Below are 19,816 nucleotides of genomic sequence, written 5' to 3' on the forward strand. Positions count from 1 at the left end.
AGGAATTGCTTCTATAAACAGTTCCAGTTGCAACAGGGTAAACAGGAAAAGCCAAACTTAGACTTATAAAAAAGTATGCAATGTACTGTTTGAAATGTGGAAGAGTCGCCCCAAAATCTGAAAATTTAATGATTTTTTATTTAAAGAGAAAACAAGGATGTAAACTAACCAACTCATTCTCTAATGAACGTTAAAATTCTCGTTCTCTTGATTACACTTGGCAAAACCAGCTAAGGACATTCAACTAAAGCCTTTGAGACTCTTGTAGATGTGGTGTAACCGTACAGAACATCGGTACCAAAGTTCAGTATCACCAGTGAAATAAAACACACGTTATGAACCCAGGGAGCTCAGTCCAACAGCATCGCTGAGCTGGAAATCAGCAAAGAACAACCCGATAAACTGACCTTCTTATATTTATTGTCTTATCTGAAAAACGACCCCAACACCCAACTACGCAGGTTCAATAATTAATTGGACCCAAGACGACCTCAGTGTTACCCATGAATAACTGACACATACTTTTTTTCTGAAAAACCTGCATGTTCTTTAGGCTTCTAACAAGCATGTGAACGTCACTCTTGATCACACACCATGAATGTCCTAAATCCTCAGAGCCCTTGAGCTGCAGGTTATCTGGTGACTGTGTTGCCCAAATGGCAAGATATTTACATTTAGTTTGAAGCAGTTAACTTTAAAAACGCTGCACTTACATCCCAGTGATAGAGCACCCACCACACACATCCCTGGCTTTGCTTTCCACCGGCGGAATGTGAAGTCATTTCACAATTCATACGATCATTACAATATCCAGTGAATTAGGAAAAAAGAACTTGGGGTAAAACGCAAACCTTGGGGTATCCTCTCTTAACTTTTACAACAGTACAAACTACATGGAAGAAAAATAAGAACTTGTAATGTGTGCAGTAACTCTGAGAGTAACATCCCCTTCAGAAATGGCTCATCAGAATTGTAAACATTTATAATATACTGTTGGGATCTGTCAACCTCCATTAAGTCTTTTCCTCCAGAAAAGAAAAATAAACGTGAACGTGGCTCCTTGAGTCAGTTACTGTGGTGCTTTGGAAGAGAGAACCAACACGAGCCAGTGAGAGCCGTTAACAGTAGAGACACACTTCACACTTCTGAAACTCGACAGAGATTGATCACTTAAAATTATTGAAATTAGTGTTTCCTTTACAATTCGGACAGATTAAAACTGTGCTGCTTTTGTTTTTTTAAACATAAAAATCTCGCTCGCTGTGCTGCTGCCTGCTCCCCCCACCTTTTTTTTTTTTAATATAACCCAGGACTTAAAATGACTCAACATCCTCAAATTGTGTCTGAAGAGAAATGTGAAAAACACCTACAAAGCTCGCACCAGCATAGACTGTGCTTTTAGATCTCCAGAATCTTCTTACCACTTGCTTTACTGTTGTTTCATATGCTGAAAATCCTCCTTAAACTTGATGTCCTACTGTATTCAGTAATCACCACTTAAAAGCAAGCGAGTCTTCTATCAGAACATCTTTTTCAAGTGATTAAAATAAATTACTACCTGTGAATCTGAGTAAGATGAAATAAAAGTATGTCCCTTAACTCCTGATTCTGTAAAAGTCCCCTTCGCAGGCCACAGCCACATCCCGTCCCGGCACGGGAGCCGCAGGGCGGGCCAGCAGTTGCCTTCTCCTCTGACACAATTTGCTTCCATAAGCATGAGATAACCAAAGCTCAGCTGAATTAAATGCAAGTGACAGTGAGGGGACTGGAAATCGGGGACCTCAAATCCAGGCTGGAAGGACCTCCTGAGTCATCACCCCTTGATGATCTATCACTGACCCCCCTTTTACATCTATCAAGCTTTATCTTAAACCAGTTGGTCCTCTGCCTACACCATGCCTGTTCCCAAACTCCACTTCTCAGCTGGTCAGGCAAACTCTAATTTCTAGCCCAATTTTATGACTGCCTTATATGCATTTGTCTTTATGCCAAGTGGTCCTTCAGCATTTAACCAAAATCTAAAATCCTCCACCCAAGAGAAGGATGATGGATGGAGATCAGCCCTGTCATTGCTCCAGTTTGTTGTGACAGACGGTGACACCGCTGACGTCCTGTCACAAGGTGCATAAATCCCCCTGGCAGTCGCAGCTGGATCCCGGCCCCTGCCCGTCCCTTTCTTTGTGCACTGAGAATCAAACTGTTTTACAACTGCAATGAACAAAATACAAAAGTACGCTGAAAAATAAGCTACCCACACATAATGGTACGTATCAGCCACCTCCAACAGATCACCAGGAGGAAAACACTCATTTCCATGAGCGAGTATAGCAAACCAATCAATAGCTGCTCATTACTTAGCGAGAGGTCTGAAAGTAAATAGTGAGGAGTCAAGATCACGCGATCTACAAAATCACAGGCGTTTCTGCAGACACAGGAGCAACAGTCAAACCTCCTTTCAACACCCGGCAATTATGAATTCAAAACCTTTGCAGCTCCTTCTTCTGCCATAAGGACTCAAATACTTTGTGTGTTATTTGTAAGTACCATTTTGCAAACAAGTAAAAGAGAAATCTGAGGAGAAATGCTACACTCACTGAATACTTCTTTCCACGGCTTCAGCAGTTAATGATGAAGTTGGATCGATACCAGACAGAGGTTTCTGTGTTTTATGGGAAGCAGGATTAAGCAGGACTTAAAACTGGGTATAAACACATTGGTGACAAGAAACAAGCAAGTGACCTGTATTTTCTTCTCACTAAAGATTTCACTTAAAGTACCAGTAAACAAAAAATATATAAAAAACACAAACTTACGGGAGAGAGAGTGCGTGCCTTTGGGTAAGTACTCAAACAGCAGAGAACTATCCTCTCCCAGCATGTCGGCTTTCAGCGACAGCAAACTGTTCTTACTCATGAGCGCGGCGCGCAGGTTGGCGACGGCGGCCGCCTGCAGCGCGTCCTCCTTGTCGGGGGTGTGGGGCTGCGGGCCGTAGCCGTCCCCTCCCGCCGGCCCGTCCTCCGCAACGCCGAAGGGCTCCAGCTGCTCCGCTCTGCCATCCGCGCCGCCGGGCTCCGTCACCGCCATGTCAGCACCTGCGCGAGCAGAGACGCTGTTAGAGATGCGAACGGACCCATCCCCGCGATGCGGCGCACGGACCGCGCGTGTCTGGCTAACACGGTGTGTGGTTTAACCCGAGAGGACAATACAACCACACAGCCGCTCACTCACCTCCTCCCCCCCGCCCCAATAGGGGAGAGAATCGAAAGGGATAAACTTGGATTGAGATAAACACAGTTTAATAAAATAACAAAATACTAATACGCTACTAGTAAATATATATATATATAAAATAGAAATAAAAGATACTCAAGGCAATTCCTTGCCAACTCTGTCCACACTGAGCAGCCAGTCCCAGGAAACCACACCCCGGTCCCAAACAGGGAAAAAAAGGAAAACGGCAGAAAGGCTCAGAGGCCTTTGCAAAGCAGCAAATAGCCAAACTAATCGTCCTGAACCACAACCCCACCAGCTCCGTGTGAGAGAAGTAGTATCAAGAACGCCCCAGAGAGACAGAGCAGGAGATCCGGGAAGGCCCTGACTCTCCTTAAATGTGAAGCATGGCGCTAATGGGCTGGAACATTCTTATTGCTCAGTCTGGGTGTCAGTCCAGCTCTGTCCATCCATCCCCCTTCCGCGCTGCCTCACACCTGTGGGCAGAGCTCAGAGTGTCCTCGGCTCTCAGACCAGAGCAATTAAAAACATTTACTCTGTGCTGGGGTGTTCTCTCTTGTTCTCAAACTAAGTCCAAATAATGCCTGTGCTAGCTATGAAACGGTTTCTAACTGCATGAAGAAAACTAACTCATCTTCAGTCAAACCAGCACACATGGGTCTGAATAACTGAGAACTTGCCACTGCCTATTGTGGTCTTATTGTCACTTTTCACAAGAGTGTCATTTCTTGCCCCCTTTTTCCAGAAGTCTGCGGATGGACGTGGCCGCTCGGAGGCTCAGCAGAGAGCAAACCCACCCAGCTGGGGCTGTTCCACAGCCCGTGCGCCCCGCACCCTGCGCTTCTGCCCCGACCCATCCAGACCTCAGTGCCCCATGGAGAGACAGACGTGCACAGCCTCCCCCACAACCAACAACTGGATTAAACTTCATTTATTTAAAGATTTCAGGATAGTCTGCTAGTACTGACATTACTTTCAAACATTTAAGTGCTGTTTTTTTCATCATTTTAGTCTGGTAGTCCAAATTCTTCCATTTCTTCCATATAAGAAGGCTTTGAAAAATCCAGTAATAAACAGCCTATAACAGCAGACTGATAATTAGTATAAATTCCTTGGGGTCATTTGTTTGAATAATAGAGAGAAATCACTGGCTCCCAGTGTATATCACAGGATACATTTTATACAGAAGAGATACAGTTGATAAAACAAACAAACACAAGCCACCAAGCCACCTTACAACAGAAACAGCAGAAAAACGTAACAGACTATTAACAAAAACATCAGTCAACCCAAACGAAAATGAAAAGCTGTAATAAGGTTAATTCATCCCTGTCAAAACACCGTTTACTTTTATGGTTTTGAGAGGTGTAGTTAGAGTCTCTCTGTTTGAACTTCGACTCTCTTAGAGGCTTCAGTAATTTGTGTAATTTTACATAAAGGAAAGTGACTCTTACACTTCTCTCTGCTCATCCTCTACAAAGAGACCTGTTACTCCGTTTCTAAGGTGCTTTAAACTAATGGCAATTACCGAGTCCAGAAAAGAGCTGATGTGCCCAAACCCCAACTGGGGACCCGGCAAACAGGGCTAAAGCTTCTCCACAAACAGCCACCTTCGCAGCGTTTGTACTATCGAGATGTAGAAGGGAAAAATTCAAAGAAAAGACATTGATAGTGAGCTATCAGACGGAAAAAGAGGCTTTTTTGCAGTTCCTGAACATTTTATTGCCTCCTGGTTCAAACTATCTTTAAAAATAGTTAATGCAAGAGGCAGGTGACGCTAACGAGGACCCTGGTGCAGCGCTTACCTCTGTAACCTGGCAAACAGCTCAAGGAAGAGCATTAATTTATCTCATTTCAGAGGTGGTAAGTGGTGGAGAAAGACGCGGTGACTCCTCTGAGGTGTCCGGCCGGCAGAGCTGGGGTCACATCTCCCAGCCCAGAGCACATAATGGTCCTTACCAGGTTCAGACCCACTTTACTAAGCAGGACTGTAACGCCAGCACCTCTTGCCGCTAACTTTTCCCGCTTCCTTTAAAAAACAAGAAGCCTCAAAGCAAACAATGAAGAAAAAAACATGATTAGCAGAGTAACTCCTACAGCCCAAGGTGCAGGGAATATCCAGGGCTGGAGCTGCAAACAGCAGCAACGACAGGAACTATCAGAGCTGCTCTCTTTGAAAATCAAACCTTTTTCCCTCCTCTGCTTATGTTTTACTTATATAATCTCATATTATCAGGAGAATTCAACTCCTTCGAATTTTTACATCTCTTCCGTCACTATTAACAGGTATACACATTTTTCTAGATGGTAACGAAGCTTGCTTTAGAAACAAACATTTCAGCATAATTACAAGAGTTTACAAAACAGCAGCTGTTTCAAAAGGCGGCAAAGAAAGTAAAATTCTCGCCCATTAAACCAGTGACATAACAGACGGCTTTATCAAACCAAAACCATGATAACGCTGCTCCCCTGCCCCTCAGCGCCGGCACGGCACATCACGGCAAATCACAGCAAATCAAACGCCTTGTGCCAGAAAGGCTGTTTGTCCACAAAACGGTGTTGCCAAATAGCCGGGCAGGCAGTAAATCACCTTCTGTTTTCCTTTTTCAGAGCCAATTACAGATGCTGATTGACAGTTGCCAGAATCCGCCGCTGCCTGCTGCACATCACCGCTAATTGCCAAAACACACGCAGATTAATTGTAACCGCAACAAGACATTAAACGTTCCTCAAAAGCCAAGATTAGAGACAGACAGTGAAATACAGCCTTTAGAGCTTCCAGTATTTATAGCTGATGTAACCTAATCAAATACACATTAAGGCAAAATAAATATCCACTTAGTCACAGAAGTACCAAAATACTCTCACTACAGCAAAACCCCAAACCGGACAAAGTTCCTCTTCAGGGCGCCTCCAAAACCACTTCTCTCTTTTCTCTGGAAAACAGCTTCTTTTAACACGATCCAGCCAAAGAATTATATGAATCAAAAGCATCCGTCACTGCCCAGTAATCTAAACTGTTTACTACAGCGCTTCAACAGTGTGTAAACCAGGCTTAGGAAACGAGCTGCTGTTTGCAGCGACTCCGTCCACCCCTCCACGGCTCATTTTTCACACCGGCCCTGGGACAGCGAGTTAAACACAGGATTAATGCTGCCCCACAACACTGAGCTCATTAGGCTCTTTAGCAAAGAATTATTTTGCAGTTATTCTTTTACACCAGCCTACTTTCCGAAACACAGAAGCTTTAGAAAAGCTTTATTAGTTTGTTGACTTGGATTAATAATTCTTTTTTATTATTATTTTTTATTTTCAAATGAAACAAAGGGCCTAGTATCACAGTTTTGGCCAACGGTATCTCCATGTGTCTCCGAAACGGTTCTGGTGTGTGGGGTTATTCTGTCCCAAACATTTGTCTTTGCTGACTTCATGTTGTTTCTGGCACCATGACCTTCCAGCAGATCATTCCTCACCCTCCTGTGTCACTTTTAGTGTGGTGGCAAATGTCATTGTTTTTGTTTACAACAGGACAGGCAGAAAAAGCAGAGATCTCAACAGTAGCACCTTCTCCCACCCCCAAAATCCTCATTCCTGCCCCCTCCCCTGCTGATCCCCCAGTTGCACCAGGACTACACAGAGTTGTGAGCTGAACTTGAGACAGGAACTACTATCATGTTAAAAATAAATCTGGTTTATTAAAATAAAAGTTATTTTTAAACCCCCGTCAGTTCCCCGATCCGGTTCTCTACTCGGTTGCACAGATGTTTCACCGGAACAACTGCAGGAGAGCGTGGGGGTGCAATTCGGCACCAAGGGAAAGTGGGAGCCACCTCAAAGGTTTTCCTTTCAAGGACACCACCAAATTATGACCCAAAATGAACCCTGCTGGAGAAAACTTGGTGAAGACAAAGACTCAATTTTCTGAGGCTCTTCTACTTATTTGTGTCAAGTCTCTATACAGATCTGCACGACAATAGATTTCATCTAGTGTTTCAGAGATGATGTTTCTTGTATAAGTTTAGGAAGATTTGGCTTGATCTTCTTATGTGCAAAAGGCATAATTAATTTTTAAACTCACGGGGGAAAAAAGCACTTTGATTTTGTAGTGTTTTTTTCTTGGGAATAAAGAAAAAAGGAGCATCGGGCTGGTGGAAAAATGACAATCTTTGACCAGCTACTAAAAATACCCGTGAAGTTTGCGTTTCCTTGCCCACAGAAAGCCTTCACAAGCAATTCACACCTTTACTATTTGTTAAGCAAAAGCCAGTGCTCTCACATACCATAATATTTACACAGAGAGTCGATGCCATGAGCTGTATTGGTTTTGATTAACACTATTTTACAAACATAGTAGTATACACATGGATATAATAAATGTGCGTAGCATGCAGAATAAGCTCTGATTTCATAACTCAGGAAATTATCAGGCAAACACAGATATCTAACCATGACATAGATGACAATGAAAAGCTGCCTGTATGTCAAAGACTGCAAGATATTTTAAATGAATCCTTATGGAACCAAGAATGTGTGTCGTTCAGGCTGCACTTTCCCCCTCCTCTGTTCCAGGTCCCAGTCCCACCAGAATGTGCTTTTCAAGCCTCCAGCCATAGGATGTTCATCACAGATCTATTACTGACAGAATTGTTCTCCTCGATACCTCTAGAACAGCATTTCTAAAATAAACCAAGCTTGTTCTCCTCCAATATGATCTGTTTTTACATTAATATTTCTGCAGTGGTGTTCTAAAAGCATAAATATCTCTCCACCTTTGTTTTCTCCAAAACAGTAATCGATGTACAAATATGAACTGGAAAATTCCCTCTGTTGCTCCATGTATCTGGAAAAAAAAGATCAATTTTGATCCTTTCCCTGTAATATTTGTTTTTCTACCACTGAATCAAATTCTGCAGATATTTTTCCATGGTGTGTCAGCAAAAGGAGCTCCTGGCCCCAAAACCCGGCTGCTTGTTCCTGCCCTCACCTGTTCATGGGGTGACAGAGTAAACCTGGCCAAGCTGATCCATGCAAACAACAAAACACCAAAGCTAAAGAAGGGGGAAACAGTTACATTGGATAAGTTAGCTATTTTTGAAACTATTGTAAATTAGAATAATAAAGTGGTCCTTGCAGGAGCAAGAATGACTGGGCAGTGTAGAAATACCGTAAGTCACTGTTTTTCTCCCAAATATACAGAGTAACTCCAAACAGACTACCACTTTAAAAATATTAAGGTTGCCTGTAAGCTTAACCTCTTTTCCTAAGTCTGATAGCTCTGGCAGTAAAAGGACTGAGGTTGTTTTCTGCTGCACATCTGCACGTGAAGAGACACGAACACGAAGGACAGAAATAAACCACTCCAGCATCACATTAAATAAGAACACTGGTACTTGTGACAGGACGCCGAGTGACAACCTTTGAAAATCCCCGAGAACAATATTCAGCTTTCGAAATAAGCGTCTGTAAGAAACGTAGAAAAAAAAAATATGTATCTGAGCACAATACAGCAAAGTTAGGGTTTGGGTTTGATTCCTAGACACTGGGTCTGAAGAATGAATTCCTCCTGTGTTTTCATGAAAAGGGACACTTCAAATTGGAAAGTGAAAGTCCTGAATGGTGATGATTGCAAAGTAGAATTTTTTTTAATGTTAAAGTTGTAAAACCTTCTCAATTTTTCACTTGTCATTTCGGTACAGAAACAAAAAGGGGGAAAAAAATTGAAAATGGGAGGTGTGTGTAAAGGTGAGTGTGGTGTAACCTGGGCACAGGGAGCAGATAAAACAGCGAGCAGGGCACTGAGGAGGGGAAATGCCTCTGATTTCTGGGGTTAAAGCAGATTAACAGAGTCAGGGCTGGTACCACAGGGAGGAGGAAGAGGAGGCGGCGGCTTTGGGAACATGGAATGTGGGGTGGGGAGGAAACAGCCCGAGCGGAGCTAAAGCTGGGTCAGGGTGGGACCGTTTCACAGCTCGGGGGAGCCAGGGACTGTGTCTGGGGCTGAAGCAATGATTTGAGTCTCCACACTTGACAACAGCCCGACCTAACCTTTGACAGCAGGAACTCCAAAGAGCTATTCCTGCAAAAGCTGCACCCTAATATTTTCGTCAGCCTGTAACTGTGGTGATACAGAGAACCTGAATTATTTACCGAGTGCTCTTCCCTGCGTCCCTCTGAAGCCTTGTGAAATACAAGCTCCCAACACAACCCAACTCGGCTCTGCGCTCACCAGCGGCTCCAGGATCACAATTTGCTCCCCAAAAACAGAGGCAGAGGAGGGGGCAGGAAAAGGCTGACGGCACCAGCTGCCTCCAGACATCACCCGAAGCTGGTCACAGGCACTGAAATCCCATGGTATCATTGGAAAGTGATGAGCTTGAACAGCTCCTCGCCACGAGGGAGGAAACCTGGGCACAATTAAAGGTTTTGATGGGGAAATATTAAAGGAACTTGGAAGTCTGCAAAGCCAGAAGGACCCGGTGAAGTCCCATCCGCCCCTCCCATGCAGGTCTGGGCTCTTGTGAGGCTCTTCTTACAGAATTTCACCACACACAACCAAAGTGAAGCAAAACGTCCCCAAGCTGCAGCGTCTTTTAAAAAGACTGTTCTGTTTTGAAAAGGATCAGCTTGACTTCACAGTGAACTGGCACACAAAAATCCCCTCGCAGCTTTAGGGTGCAAACACTCTGAAGACGTGTGGGAGTGTTTCCTTAGAAATAAATTCCTGAGTCATAACTACTGTGTTTGAACTAACACATTAATAAAAGCATCAATAAATTCTCCAATAGATACCCCACCAAGTGACAGAGCTTTCCATTATACAAAGAGGCAAAACCAGCAACATTTACCAGCTGAACAGCTTTTCTAGTAAAGAGAACTGTCCTCTTTGGTGAGAACATTTAAATACCACCCAATCCTGCCGTCCAGGCACTCGGGATGTGTAATCTGTAAATCTTTATCCAGCAATGTTAAAGAAACAGCACCCTAAGGAAAATGAAGATGCTCATGATAAGACTACTTCTGAATTTGTAAGCATCTGGGATATTAACACTAACAAATTGCAGCATAGTTCTTTGGAAAACCTATGAAGTACAAGCAAAAAGGTTAAAATAAAAGGCAGACCTGTTATTTTGGCAGGTCTGTGGAGGAAATTCTTCTTGGCTCAGTTATGAAGAAAGTCATTATTTACAAAAGCCCATCCTTCAGTTTACGTTGGAGAATCGCTGTTCCAAGTTAATTTGCTTGGTGAGGAAAACATATATATGAATGTTTCATACAAGGAATGACAGACCGACATCCTCAACAACCCAAACAGGATGAGAAAGAAAAAACCTGATGTGTTTTATGCTAAACAGAGAATCCAAATTAATAAACTGAAACTAGCATGGGAAGATGGTCCCCACCAAGCTGTGTGCTTGACTGCTTCTCCCTGCAGAAACAAGAGCTTAATATGTCCTCAGTTACCACCTCCACCTGGTCTGGATTCTATTGCAAGTCTTATTTGATCATTCTTTCCTGGAGGAAGAAGATCCACTCTTCATGGCACACACTGAGAATCTCAGCTGTTTCCATGAGGCTCCATTACCATTAACAAGATTACTCCAGACACTCCTTTTTTATTTTAATCTGTAGTGTGATCAAATCCAAAGACTCTCAGCAGCACCCACCAGCATCTGGAAAACAGCTGATTTGGAAAGAATCTTCTTCTCCTTTCAATTAAAAATAACAATAATAATAAAAAAAAATTAAATAAAATTCCGTGCCTTCTTGCAGTGCTATTGATTCATATTTAAGTACAGCCTACTTATGTATCCAGAACACTTTAGTACACCCTGCCCATAGCGATAAGAACGTTTCTCACTGAAAGAAGCACCACTATCAAGCGTGAATGAACTGTTAGTTGTTTCCAAAGCAAAGTTTCAGTGCCTGCCATGAGTTTCTTTGCAATATAACATACATTGAGTAATCCTGTATAACACAGGAGAAGGGGAGTATTTTTAATCTGTGAACTGTACTGCCTCAAATAATCACCAAATTGAAACGGTGATGCAAGGGTTACTTGCAAGATCCACCTTGCAAAATGCTGAAATGCAACACTGCGTGCAGGCAGGACAAAACGAAGATCTGCCACAATTATGAAGGAAGACGCTGAGCTTTTCAGATGGACTCTCCCAAGTCAGCTTTTGCATTGCCGAAGGTCTGTGTCAGTCCACCAGTACAAGGGCACTTCCAAATGGTACCCAAGTTATCCCACAAGGAGGGCTCTAGGAATTAACAAGCAGTATCTTCAAATTGCCAAATGGGCCAGAAAAGTGAATGAGCCTCAAAGAACAAAGAGTTCTAGGAAACTATTCCTCCTCTTAGCTACTTATGAGAGAACATTCAACACCCATTTCCTCAGCAAGCGAGTACCTTTTCATCTTGGTGACGAACGATACAAGATGGGGACACTTCTAAATAAATAAGGCAGAAAAAGAGCCCTAGCCTATGAAGTCTGTCTTAAAGAATGAAGCCTGACACCACTAAATCAAAGACAACTGCAAGCTGAAAGTTGAACACATCCCAAATACTCATTACACACTGCAGACAACTGCCAGTATCCCTTTTCACGCAAGAAAAATCAATTTTTCTACGTGCATAGGAACTAAGTGTGCAGCACCTTAGAGTAGTTCTGAATTGCAGCAGGAGAGGGAAGAACCTGGGGTACCAAAAACCAACCTGAGCAGAACCCTGGAGCTTGGGGACCCCCGAGACAGAGCAGTTCCCAAGGGGAGTGCTCCCACCTGCTGGAGATGAGAAATACAAATGCGAGACCCAGAGACCCTACACTGCCCATGGGGACCAGGACAGCGAAGGTTTCGGGTAGCGGGGATGTTTCACTTCACACTGAAAGAGAAGAAACCTCACCAAGCGCCCAAGCCCGATTTCACCCCAAGCACACATAGGCTGGCTGCTGGCAAGATGTCTAAGTGTGACCTGAAACTGCACAGGCACAGATCTCAAATCCTTTGAGACCAGAGCAAAATAATCCCCCCAAAGACAAGAAAATTTGACCTCAAATACATGCAGACCTCCTCCTGTCCAGGGGAAGTGCACAGAGACACTCCGGGCTGTGAAGTCCATACGTACCCATCCCATGAGTTCAGCCCCATGGTGCAGAGAAATGTCCCTTTCCAGCTGGGCAGAAAGGAGAATTTAATCTCTGCTCACCTCACACATGAGAAACCATAAGCAGCTCAGCACACAAATATCCCCTTGCTCAGCACAGACACTTTCAGCAGCCCCTGTGCCTCTTCGGTTCTGACATTCCTCCCGTTTTGGGCAATGAAAAATGTTGATATTCAGTTTTCCTTTTGCTTTACCAGCACTAGTGGAATATTGAAACTGCTCCCCCAGCCACCGCCATTCACCTTCCCCGTTCCCATCATCAGAAACACCCCTTTGACGGGAAACCGCATTTAGGTCGAGATTTGGAACAAATAATTCAATAGTGCCTGAGTCAACAGCCCAAAGCATCTTCCTCTCATCTGCCAACAGCTGTAAGAAAAAGGCCACTTCTTAATTCCTTAACAATTAGGAAGAAATGATCAAAACTTCAATCAGCTTCCAGTAACACAACCTCCTATATTGTGCACCGTTTTCAATAAAGACATTCAGTCTATAAGCAGTTTGTTAACGTGACCAGGGCTGCAGGTCTGTTCTGCAGTCCCTCCAACACGGCTGGTTTGATTCATCCACCGTCCAAACCCCACACACCTCCCAGACAGTGCAGGTGAGAATTGTTTTTATGGGATGTCATGAGAGTAAAGAATATTTGTGTGTGAATAGCGTAACAGGCAACCCATGCTGAATCTTCCAAACAAGCCTGAAATACATGCATTATAAAACCAGGATTGACCATAAATCACTGTTATCTTAAGTTATCTCACATTTTCCTTCTTACTGACATTGTTTAGATTTTATCATCAGCCAATTAGAATAATTACATGCAAGCTTCCTGCAGCAGATAACTGTAAGACATAATAAATCTAAAGACATTTGTAGAGAGTTACCCGTTCAATGAAAACCACATTTAAACTTCAGTATATAAGCAACTTAAACATCCTTTTTCAGCCCATAAAGACTCCTCAGACTTGCAGTGCTATTTATATTGCTCTTTTCATCTGAATTTGGCAACACAAGGGTATATAATCTCACAAACCATTCTCTTGGCAGCCTTGGGCTCTGGTATGCTCTGAAACAGTCTAACAGCACAGACTCAGTTCTTCCAGTCAGCTCGAGGGAGTTTAATACCACACTCCTTGAAATCCTTAGGAAAAAACCACCCAAACTCCTGTATCAATAGTATTCCTCAATCTATTAATTGCCAGTGATTCATTAATCAAACAGGACAGTTTTCTTGAGACAGAAAAATAACTACTGAAGATTCAAAAGAAGTCAATAAAACATTTTGCTGTACACTTTAAAAGCAGCCACTCATCTCAGACTACAAGTGGTTACACATCAAAATACATTTTAAGCCTTAGTACATAAAACCCACATTATTCTTAAGAATACCAAAGATTTATCTTGCCATTACCAGCAACAAGCACTGGTGGATTTCTTACACATGAGAAAGGGACACCTGAATATCGGGAAGTACTACAGGTAGTATTATTAAGATTAAATTACACCTGTGTGTGGTGTGATTACATCACCAGTACACTGGGCAGGAAAAATTCTTCAACCTTGACACCAGTTTGCACACCTGCTATAAACTAGTCCAACCTTTTCTCTTATTAATTCCAACAATTAGAACGGTGTTTTGGGAGTGATTTAGGCTATTGTTATGTTCAAGGCCAAAACAAAAACTATCCATTTCTTTCCCAGGGAACCAGCCTGCGCTGCTGTGACGCTGAGGACCAGCACTTGGCTCTTTCGAATCGTCTGCAACACAAGTTTCTACATTTTTCAGTTTCCGGCAAGCTAATTTATTTCAGTGACTGACAACATCATATTCTAAACAGATCTAATTAACATTTTTAATTTCAACCACAAAAATATTGGAAGAACGACTTACTCGGGTCTCGACTGCTGTACGGCCATCCTGAGGCAGGTAGAAAAGACGGCATTGGCGAACTTGCCCGGCTGTCGTCCTCCACTTGCTGCGTGATGTGCCGCACAGTTTCTTTATTTTTGCGGTTCTTCCTGCGCCCGGAGGGCTGCCAGCCATCCCCGACTCCCTGTTCCGAGAACGCGCTCTGTATTGCACTATCCTTCGCAGAATGCAGTTCGCCCCCTCCATAATGAGACGGTGAGACCTGTTCCTCTTTGATCCGTAAAGACCCATAGCCCATGTCACTAGACCAAAGAGACTGGGACGACACGTCTTCGTGGCTGTCTGGTTTTGGTTCTTGATCCTCTTTTCCGTAACTGCTGCCTCCCTCGTGGCAGCTGGCGATGGCTGAATCCCCAGAAGAGTTCGCTGGGCTCGTCCGCCGAGCTAACCAGGGAGAAATGCTCCTGCCGGCCACCACGGCCGAAATCAGAGCATCCGTGCTGCTGCTGGAAGGGGCTCCGAGTTCGTAATCGACGAGGTCGTCCGAGGCGTCCGACTTTATGCTGATGTCGAGAGCCGCTTTGATGAAGTTGTGACAGGCCTGTACAATATCCGTCATCTGCAGGTAGCTGGCGGCTGACATCACCTCAATGACGTTCCTGCTGGTCAGCGCCAGGTGTGCAGAATACATGAAGTCAATGATTGCTTTGAAGCCTTGCGCGGTGACAATGTCCAGGTGGGTGACCGTGGCCTGGTCGGAAGTTTTCTGTACCTGGCAGTACAGCGTTTTGAAGTAGCGGCTGCTCCCGAGCAGAACGTTTTTGTGAGCTTTAAATATTTTCCCCTCCACGATAATGCAGACGTCGCAGAGGATGCCGTGTTGTCTCTGCTCGTTAAGCTCACGCAGCAGATGACGATAGTGGGAAGCAATCTCCATATCTTCCTTTCGGTTATTCATCTGGAAATCTTTGTGCTTCCTCTTCCACAAGTCCTGTGTGGGGAAGGAAATGACAGCATTACAAAACCCAACACAACCTTACGGATGTGTTTCTCAAAGACTGGGACAAACCCCACGTTGTACCAAATTAAATACTGGGTTCATCTTGAAAGAACGTCACAAAATGCAACTACTGCCTAGAAAGACTGCACACTCATTACACGATGCAGCTTATTGTTGCCAGACTTCAAATAATTTAAGTTAAAAGGGACTAGATTTTAGGCTCAGTCCTCCAGGGGCTCGTAACATCCCAGAGAAACATTTCTTTAAATTACTACTGACTTGTCAGAAAAACCTGTCTTAAATTATTTGGGTAAAACAGCTGTCGGTTTTTACTGTTTGGGTTTAATGAAGTTGGTTTTGAAAGAAGTACTACACTTGAAACTGTGCTGACGGAGACAAACTACTGAAGAGCACACTTTCCTCAAGGGAACACGCACGATGTGTAGCACAGTGAGCATCTGAAACCCTCCCACAGCAAAAGCCAACTGAAAGCAGCTATTTCCCTCACTATATTGCTGTTGAGGGCTATAAATACCGGGTTCAAGTCAGAAGAGCAATAGGCAAATCCAGGACCGCAGATCACAAAATTCTAAGTCCCCACCCAAATAAACTTGCAATAGATCAGAACTATGAAATTTACATTATTTGAGTCTTAACTACTTAAAAGCACAATATTTTTAACTTTACAATAAAATGTTTTATTTCCTTGGCTTTATAACTCCAAGTTCACCCTACAACCATCCTGAGATACTGGGTTATTAGAAATTCTAATAATCATATAAACATTCATGTTTAGAAGGGATGCTTACGACCAAAATAACGAAGCATCCATCAAGCTGGTAAAAATTCACAGAACTTCTGAACTCCTTTCTCTCAAAAAACTTGTATTTCTTCCAATATAAGAAGTTCCAACTGTAAAATTGAATTGGGTCCACATGTCAACATACAACTGTAAAACTGGTATGTGCTGACAAGACCAAATCCTGAGTGTAATTATGGGCAGGCGCACACATCAGAAGCCTGGATTTAGGCAACTGGGGTTTGCTGATAAAACCAAAATCACTGTGCTTCTGTGGCCTTGTGGTCTCAAAGCGTATATGGTTAAATATAAGCACTCTCAGTAAGGAGGCTGATGTGAGCCTGAAGCAACTTTCTAACATCGAGTTCAAACAGAAATTCAGTCCCATCTGCTCAGACCAGCTCAGAGCAGCGGGCAGTTCTGGGACAGCCACGATTCAGAGGTTCCCGACACAGGCAAGTGGGTTCCTCACTGTGAAATACAGACCCCTGAGACCTCAGTCCTTTTCCCCAGGCTCTGCTGTTGTTATCAGCTACAGCAGCAAAACAGCTGCAGTTGGGGTTAGAAAACCACCTCTGAGCCCGCAGAAATCAGTGCGGCAGGACCTCTCTCCTGGAGAGACACCTGCTGATTCACAAGTTCAGCTTCAGCAAGATGGGCTGCACGAGCTTCTCGGGTTCCGCAGGGACGGAGCTGCCGCATCCACAAGCAGCAGAATCGCTCGTTTGCAAGACCTGGTCATTGAGAAGCATTTGATTCCCTCAGAAAAGAAGGAGCATCTTCCTGCAACACAAAGGGGCTGAACTCGTGTTCATCTGTTTCAAACCTGTACAGCTTTTCCGTTGAATTGAACATCGAATGCACAAAGAAGCCAATCCTTTTTTTAATGCTTTTTTTTTTTAAAATTTCAAGTGGAAGATGTCATTAACAGTGTAGCTCTATGCTATCTGAACAGCACCACCTGTTCACCACCGGAATCTTCCTGGAGACCTCAAATCAAGTTCTCACACAGAAGCCATCAGCACCTCAAATAAATAAAAATCAAACCAAGAATCAGAGTCGGGAAAAACAAAAATTTTTTTAAAATCATTTTTTCAGGTGTTTGGCTTGACAAGGTTGTGCTGGCAGCAGCTCTAACCCGGGCTCTGGAGTCTCTGCCACCGCATCCCAATGTCTCCATGTTTGAGAGAACTGCCTCGTAAGGCAGAACGACAGCTCAGTTTTGTCCTTATTCCAGAAACCACCGCTGCATCTACTTTTAGGAGCTGAAGAGTCAGCTTAGTGCCCTCAGGAAATACGAATTGCCACATGGGATAAAGTGAGTTGTCCATCACCAATCCTGTCTTCAACAGCTGCCATATCCACAATTCGGAGACCAACGCAAGAAAACCTCCCAGCATACAATTAATGTTTCAGAAATGGAATTTCCTTCTGCTGTTCCTTCACAGGTATCAAAATCCACATTCCAAGGCAGCATCTCCCTGGAACTGGCTGGGAAAAATTAAAAAAAAAAAAAAAAGAAAAAGTCTCCTGCAAGGATAATTTTCTCTTCCTGATTTTAATGCAGATCAGTATTAGGAGTGTTTGTCAATGTCTTCACCTGCTTTTGTGAATTTATGCAACAGCAGCTTTTCTTCTGGAATGTTTTTCACTGGAAATTACACCAATTCCTTGGGATTTTATTTCTTTACTATTTCATGTATTTTCAGCTTAGTTCAGTGGGTTTAAGGTGCCTACGCCAGAAACCCAGATTAACATATTTGCCTCTCACTACTGTTGGTTTAAACTGGACCAGTTTGAGGTTCAGGCATTGAATAACCTGGTCCTCCTGAGTGAGGAAGCACATCAGCCTCTTTAGGAAACTGCTCTTCTCTGACTTTATTTCCCAATCAAGGGATTTTTACTAAACATAACAACAAAAATCAACCCCTCCCTGGCCTCCCTCCTGCCCACCAAGCCCTTGACAGGAATCGCCCTCCAGGCAAGCCGGGGATGAACCTTGTTAGTCAGATCATCCCATCCTTGTGCATGGCCCACATTTCCAAGGACACCAGGGAAAGAGCAGAGGGTGGGGAGGTACCTTTTGGACAAGGAAGCAAAAACATCTGGCATGCTAAAGTATGATGAATGTAAGAAAACAAGCAAAAATAATGAGAATATACATTCCTCTACCCAAAGGGAAGACAACTTGTCCTTGTTCCAAAGTATTTTAAGTATAAAGGGACAGAGAGATGAATGGGGAGGGTGCCCATCAAAGAGCAGCCGCCGTTCCACTGATGGGGGGCACATCACAACACTTCCGGGTGCACGAGAAATTATGTTGATACTCCCATGCTCAGCCTCATCAATAAAATTTAACATCTTCCAAAACAGCAGTTATTATTGTAGATGTCTTGATCTTCCCCCTGTCTCAAGGTCTGCTACCTTTTAAAAGAGAGGTCTTTGGGGGAGAAAATTAAATATGCCTCAAATTCAGAGGAATTAATTAGTTTTCTGTCTACTCATGTCAAACCAGAACATCCGTTTAATGTCAAGGATCACTAGGGAATTAATCCAAGTTAAATTTAAGGCAATTTGCTAGTAGTTAAAAATTCAGGAAGCTTCAAAACCCAGTGCTCTTGTGTTCCAATTTTACATGCTGTTTTGTGGCTTCTTGTTGGGGTTTTTTTCCCCTTTTCCTGGTAACGATATTTATCTCCACTTAAAAGATGCTGTGGAAAGATTTCTTCAGAAAAGCAGTGCCCTTCAAACTTCTAGTGGAAGGATGGAATAAACTGTGGAGATTTTTCAGAAACAGACCTCAAAGATCGATATACTGTTTGTTTTATCTCAGGTCTTGTTAATACACTGAAGGGTTCCAGAATTCAGAGCCTACTCCAATCCTTTAGGCCTGGGCCTGCGATGGCAGCACGTGGCCACAGCACATGGAATATCATCGGTGGGTTCCACACAAAGTAAATTGTTGCAGATCAGGCTTTCTTCATAAGTCAATTTGCAAACAGTACAGTGATTCAAGTCTATTACTTTTCCAAAAAAAAAAACCCTAAAAAATTGTGCTTAAACAAACAACACTGGCATGTAACAGCAAAAAGAACAAAACGAGCAGATTTAATAATCACTTCCATGCAAACTTCAGTCAAGATACAGGCCAGCTTTTCATTTTTCATGTTGTCAAAAACCTGGTCTTAAAGTCAGCATTAATAATTTATACAACCCTTAAGCCTAGCTAGAATGAACCTGGTTCAACAACTACAGCATCTGCGAAAACTGTTTATTTTGCACTATCCGTACAGTTATTTGAACATGAAAATATCACCTGATGACACAATGAGAGTCTAAATAAACAAAATCTTCATCTACCCTTGGACAGGTGTATAAAGAGTAACCAGCGACACTTCCAGAGCCAACCTCGCAATACACACCCATCCTAAGTCTCCAGACCAAAATCTTAATGCCAGTAAAATTAAGGGGTACAGATGTGTTGCATCTGAAGCTCAGGGCATTATTTGAATTTTGACAAAAAGCCACAGACAAAAACTGGAGAACACAGATGAAAGCCTGTGCAGTGTAGTCCCCTGGGAATCAGTGGGGACAAAAATAAACTCCCCTCGCTCGGAAGGAAAACAAACAAACAAAAAGGGCTGGAGGGTTTTTTTGGGTTTTGTTGCTGATAGGGTTGGTTTGTTCACTTTTTGCTCTCTCAGAATAAGAACATAAATGAACCAAAAATGTAAGCTACATGACATTTAGT

General features: G+C 43.2%; 1 protein-coding gene across 7 annotated transcripts in view; it reads right to left on the minus strand.

Moving 5' to 3' along the window:
* ZBTB46 (zinc finger and BTB domain containing 46) overlaps positions 1–19,816 on the minus strand; it is a 45,882-nt gene that overhangs the window by 14,765 nt on the left and 11,301 nt on the right. For 6 of the 7 annotated variants that reach the window (XM_082065646.1, XM_082065647.1, XM_082065650.1 and 3 more), the window contains 2 exons: positions 14,288–15,257; positions 2,814–3,092 (listed from right to left, as the gene is read on the minus strand). In XM_082065646.1, coding sequence (XP_081921772.1) covers positions 2,814–3,092; positions 14,288–15,257 — 1,249 coding nt within the window. The remainder of the gene's footprint in view (positions 1–2,813; positions 3,093–14,287; positions 15,258–19,816) is intronic. The other variant, XM_082065651.1, reaches the window with a different exon arrangement.

Source organism: Streptopelia decaocto, assembly GCF_964273445.1.
Source record: "Streptopelia decaocto genome assembly, chromosome: 14".
Taxonomy (NCBI): domain Eukaryota; kingdom Metazoa; phylum Chordata; class Aves; order Columbiformes; family Columbidae; genus Streptopelia; species Streptopelia decaocto.